Raw genomic sequence first — 5,965 nt, forward strand, 5'->3', positions numbered from 1 at the left:
CGTTTTCTATAACGACGTTAAAATGACAGCATAAACGAATGATAACATTCGTTTTCAAGGTCATTTTGCGTCACTAGGGACTTGAGTGTTTCCTAGTGTCATTTTAGACAAAAGTAGCGGAAGAAGTAGCGGTAGCGCGCGCTACTTTGGTCCGAGTAGCGGTAGCGAGTAGCGCGTTACTTTTGTAAATTGGTAGCGGGTAGCGGTAGCGCGCGCTACTTTGGCCCAAGTAGCGGTAGCGGGTAGCGCGCTACTTTAAAAGTAGCGGGTGCCCAGTGCCCACCTCTGCTGACGGTTATATGCTATCTTATATGCGGTCTCCAGCCCTAGGTGTTTTTTGTTTTATTTTTTAGTGTTATGCTGTGCCTTTATAAGATATGTATGCTCTAGGTAGTATTAGCTCGTTTTTCTTGGTGTTTTTTTTTCTTGTTTGTGACTTCCTTGTTAGTTTCTATTTTTTTTCTATTTTGCTACGTAAGTTATCATGAAGGTGAAAAAGCACTACTGTGCTGCAACACCATTATTATTATTATTATATATGTTAAAATAACACCTGCCAATAATAAATATTAATCTCGTATAGAAAATTTTATTGATTGTTTGAACTAATGAATTGTGTTTACACATTGCTTGATCAACTGCTAAGTTTTTTTTATCACATTAAAGCTTTTCACGATAAAAAAAGCACTTGAACACTGAAACAATTGAGTTAAAACACTTAAAAAAATATTTTAGGTAGGACCCAGGTAACAAGTTTATCTGCAATCAACTCTACTTCAGCTTTCAGTTCCGAAGGCTTGTGCATGGTGTCTAGACCATCTATTTTAATGCATGGATAGATTGATTATGATATCCGTGGATTTATTAAGTAGATTCTACTGTGGTACTCTATTTATCGGAATGGCCCGTTTCTGTGAGTATGATTCGATGAGTCCGATTCCTTAACGGGGGATTTTTTCATTTTTTTTTAATTATTGGGTACCGTAGCCTAATTATCATTGTCGTTTTAGGGTTAGGAGTTAGAGGTTAGGAACTCACCAAATCGGTCTCACCGAATAGTAGCAGACCCCTATTTATTTATGTAATTGTTAATAATGAATTTGTGGTATTTTATTTAGTTTTTCAACAAACATCTAAAGGTTTTCTGGTGACTAGCAACTAAATTGATATGATATATATAGTTTGTTTTGATTGGCATTGAGCACTTTTCGTAGTGTTGACAGTATTTATTGTTTAGTTTGCAATGTATAAAAAGTTTCTAAAAAGATAACTAGCATTTACTCAATCAATTCGGGAGTTTTGGCTAGTTTCTTGTTTCATAGTTTGGTGAATATTTTTGCTTTTGGGTTTGATCACGTTAAAACTTGATTGGTTTTGAATCTTTTTCCTCTGATTCAGAAAGCTTCTGTTAGGTTACTCCTAGCAGTTTCACATGCATGTAGAATGTAGATGCTTTGAACCACTGACACAGGCCCGTTTACCAAGGTTGGCAGATAGTTTCCGATTGTTGAAGTTTTGTCATTTGTGAGTCATTTCATTTATTAGGTATATCGCTGAATGGAGAGTTGTTTTTTGCTCAGGTATACACCTTGAGAGCCAAACCAGCGCCATTTGATCTTGAGATTTCTTTGTGCACAAACTTTGGCACTCAACCAACTTAGCTATCAAGAAATTCAAGATGCACTGTTAAACTAGCTGAGTTCATACTGGCATAGAAAATGAGATTCTACGATAGTACTTCTTTAATGTTCATTAACAAGTTTGTGCGATGTGTACGTACTTGACTATATGTATGTGTGAAGAGAACCATATCAACCAATTTTGTTTTGATGGATCTAGCTATGTTTTACAATTCTGTAAATACATGTATTCTAGTATTCAAGATTAGCATTGGATAAGTATATATTTTTTAAAACACTTGTAGAAGGGATTACTTTCATTATTATTTTGCATGACATACAACTGTCTATATGTGGTTACTGAATGACTAAAAGCATTGTTCTGTTTGTCACCAATACCTCGTGCATAGTTGTTAGAAGAGTTGTTGCATACCACATAAAAATCTCTTGAGAGGTAAAAATAAGTATAATGTTGTTCGGGTTGACCCCAGGACGTAATTATAATCTTAAAACAATGTCAAAAAAAATTTATGAAAATTGTGAAGTATATATATATTTTGTTAATAACTCTACTTCCATTTTTATTATGTCACACTTTTAGATTTAATAAATCAGTATCTACTTTTCTATTGAGTAATTGAGTTTATTTTTGAAATGTATTGAAGGCTTACTTTCAAACCAATGATTTAAAAAAATTGTGCAGTTATCAAGTAAAGCCACCATCATATTGTTCAGTGTAACCACTAATGTGTGTAAAACTAATTTCATCACAATTATTTTTTATGTGTGTTGGATTGTTGGACCAAAAGTCCAACAGTGTTGATACTGTCTGCTTCAATGATAAAGTTTTATATAGGTTGTTTGCACCTTTATGTTCAATTGTTCATGTTGAAAATGCGTCACAGCCTAACGTTGTTTGAATATCTTTATTACAAAAGTTTTTCAAGTTTTTCCCAGGTGCTTTAAGATCACTCTGAAGTGATATATTAGGCATAATGGCTTATCGGAATAAATATGACACACTCAGTGAACAATCATCAATTTTGGCTGAAAAAGTCAAAGAAATTGAACAGAAACGCACATCATCTTCAGCAGTAGCTGTACCTAAAAAAGAAGATGACGGTTCTTCTGAAGAAACAAAAACTGTTTTGATCAATAATGATGGTAATTTTATGGAAAATTTTTTAAAAATGCAAAATGAAAAAACCTCATTAGGAAGCAGAAATACCAAATTGAAAAAACTTAAACCACAGGAGCGATCTGGTCCCATTGTGAAGAAGTCACGCTATTCCAGTATGTTTCAGCAAATGAAAAAAACCAAGCAGCCAGTTGGAACTCCTAATGATTCGCCTGCAAAATATGCTACAGCGACTTGCTTTCATGGAGAGGACAGCAGCAGCGATGATGAGCTTCCTGCTGCATTGTCATCTAAACCTCGCTCTTCAGCAATAAAAACTGCTTCTGGATCTATGCAGCTAAAACAGAAAAACAAACAAAACTATCCTGCTGCAATGATAAGTCCTGTATTAGCTAACCCTGTTGTGTCTTCAATGAAACCAGTGGTACAAACAACTCTAACACCACTAGCTGAAAAGATTCCCACCACCAAAGAACGAAAAAGACCACGTAAAAATCGATGGGGTGAGAAAGTAGATCTAAGTGATATTGCTCCTCCAGGATTAGCCAATATGCCAGGTGTACCAAACGTTCCTGCAGTTAAAGTGATCCCACAACAACCTGTAAACTTAGGGTTGTCTCAAAACTACCGACCAGTTGGATTAGTGGGAGTAACTGAACTTAGCGCTGATCAAAAGAAACAATTGGAGGAACAAAAAGAAATGCAAGCCATGTATAGCTTGATTATGGCAAGTCGACATGCATCACAAATACAACCTCCACCAGTTGCCACAGTGACAAAAGCAAAGCCTAAATACCAATATGACAGCGATGAAGAGATAGATGACAAAACTGGAACATGGGAGCATCAAAAACGGAGACTTGAGATGGAAAAAACACAAGCACTTGCTGAAAAACTCACTGACGAAGGTCAAGGAAAGCACTTTATCGGAGACTTTCTTCCTCCAGCAGAGTTAGAAAAATTTATGGAAACTTTTCGGGCTCTGAAAGAGGGAAGGACTCCTGATTATTCAGATTACAAGGAATTTAAAATTCAATGTGATAATATTGGTTTCAAAATGTTGGAAAAAATGGGCTGGGCTGAAGGAGAGGGCCTGGGTAGTGACAGCCAAGGTATTAAACTACCTGTCAATCAAGGAAGTAAGTCGATCGATGGAAGAGGTCTTGGTGTAGAAAGACCTGATAATTTGTCAAGAGATGATGACAATTTTTCTGCATACAGAAAGAGAATGATGTTGGCTTATAGATTTAGGCCAAATCCTTTGAATAATCCTAGACGCCCATATTATTGAACCAACTACGCCATTAAATTATATTCTGTCATTAATATGGTTCTGTAAGTATTTTTAAGTCCAACGCCATGATGTTGTACTTATATAATACAGTTACCGTATTAGCAATGACTTAAATTACAAAGTTTGCATTTTTACTTTGTCGCTGATTTTTTTTCTAATGGAAACTTCAAACAGTTGTATTAAAAAGAAAACATAGCATTCTTGCAGCGATACGTTTTCATTCAAAATCCTGCATGAAACTATTGCAGCAGAGTTGGTATCGATTGTCAGCGAACTTGCTAAAAATAACAAACAGATTATCTACTTTTGATAGGATTTTGAACACTTTTATCTGTTCGGAGTCGTTTTGAGATTGAATTTGTGTTGTTACTTGGCAATTAATTTTATTGTAGCTTTTCACTGTCAATTTAACCTACTAAGAGATGATGCTAAGAATCCTTCGTCTGATTTCAGACCACAAGCGTGCATTTACGAAACAGAATAACCATGCAAAGTAACTCTTCACAAGTAATTACTGCATTACAAACGCATTGTACATTTTGAACCTAGTTGGGCTACACTGGCAACTATTTTGAACACTGCGTTGAAGTCGTGGGACTCTCTGAAATAATGATGGGATATGTAGCTGCACATTTGTTTTGTGTTTATATTGCTGATTTGAGCTATTTTTCTTTTAATCTACTAGCATAGATAAAGAAATTAGTCGACTGACTCCAAGACAGCAAATCAATTATTTTTTTTACATTGATTAAACGTTTGCAGACGTTGAACCAATGTAAAAAACGGTTTGTTTGCTGCCTGGGTTACCAATAGTTTCTATACCTTGCAATGAATCATTTTATACAGTTAACACTAGCAATTGTATATTTGCAAACTATAGCCTACTAAAATTGTTAGTAAGGAAGCAACGTACCGGTACCCTAAAATCTACAAGTTATAGACACAGAACTCGGAGATGTTTTGATTGACCATTGTTGAAGAAGAAAAGGTAAGTATGCAGGAACGTTAACTTGGAGGAGTCCAGGGAAGAACTTTGGGACCCGGGCCCGAAAACTTGAAAAGCCACCTCGTATTTTATGTGGACGAGTGTGCTGTTCTTACAAGTGTATTGATTTGGGACACGAGGATATCATTGATAGCCTACCGGGTCCAAATATTCCTCTCAATGGCCCTGTAAGTAATGTGTTCAGTTATCATGACCATTTATCAGCTTATCCCATTTTTCTTGTACTGTATCAGCTAACTTTCTGATAAGATGACCCAAAACTCTGTGCTGTTAATCTGCTTGGTTTGGTAAATTTGAGATAAAACAAATAAATTTTTGCTGAAACTTCATCTTTTGAGACCAGTTACAGATTTCAAGGCGTAGCCGTTTGCTCACTCGTGTAGGTCACAATGGTGCAGACATGTTGCGTTGGGGCTTGCGAGAGAATGGCGAAATGCAGAGGGCAGCCCGCATAACCAAGAATTGCCCGCTGTACTGCTGTACAGACTATCTTGTAGTATGGAAGGCCTTGTCTTCAATGACACTGGGCAGTGGATAACCAACGGATGTCCTGATAGCCAGGCATGGAGGAACCACGTGGGCCTGACCCCACCTACTTTATTTTTTGGGTAGGTCTGGCCCACCCATTTTTGAAAGTTAAATTTCTCTGAAAAGGTAGCAAAAGCGGCAAATCAGAGAGAGAGTTTCAAAAATACAGTCTTCGCTCATTTGATGCACTAGTTTGCAGGGGCTCCATCTACTTTTAGAATTCGGGGGGGGGGGGGCTGATTTTGAACAGTGGGTTACAATCATCATAGTCATTTCAACTTCAGGGGGGCTACGCCCCCCAGACCCCCCATTGTAGCATCAGCTTCATTGATCATGAACGTGCTCAGGATTTCCAAATGATTCCACAAACTATGTTTCGG

The 5,965-nt window shown here is 36.9% G+C and overlaps 1 protein-coding gene across 1 annotated transcript; it reads left to right on the forward strand.

Annotated features, from left to right (window-relative positions):
* The first annotated feature begins 1,164 nt into the window (after positions 1–1,164).
* LOC145778689 (SURP and G-patch domain-containing protein 1-like) lies at positions 1,165–5,386 on the forward strand. The gene has a single exon (XM_082590239.1). It carries the CDS (start codon positions 2,615–2,617, stop codon positions 4,046–4,048), a length of 1,434 nt encoding a protein of 477 aa, XP_082446365.1. The 5' UTR covers positions 1,165–2,614; the 3' UTR covers positions 4,049–5,386.
* Positions 5,387–5,965: the final 579 nt, after the last annotated feature.

Source organism: Aplidium turbinatum, chromosome 10 (assembly GCF_918807975.1).
Source record: "Aplidium turbinatum chromosome 10, kaAplTurb1.1, whole genome shotgun sequence".
NCBI classification, from domain to species: Eukaryota; Metazoa; Chordata; class Ascidiacea; order Aplousobranchia; family Polyclinidae; genus Aplidium; species Aplidium turbinatum.

Excerpts from the sequence above, each read along its gene's own strand:
- LOC145778689 (XM_082590239.1), top strand. The coding sequence starts at position 2,615 with ATGGCTTATCGGAATAAATATGACACACTCAGTGAACAATCATCAATT.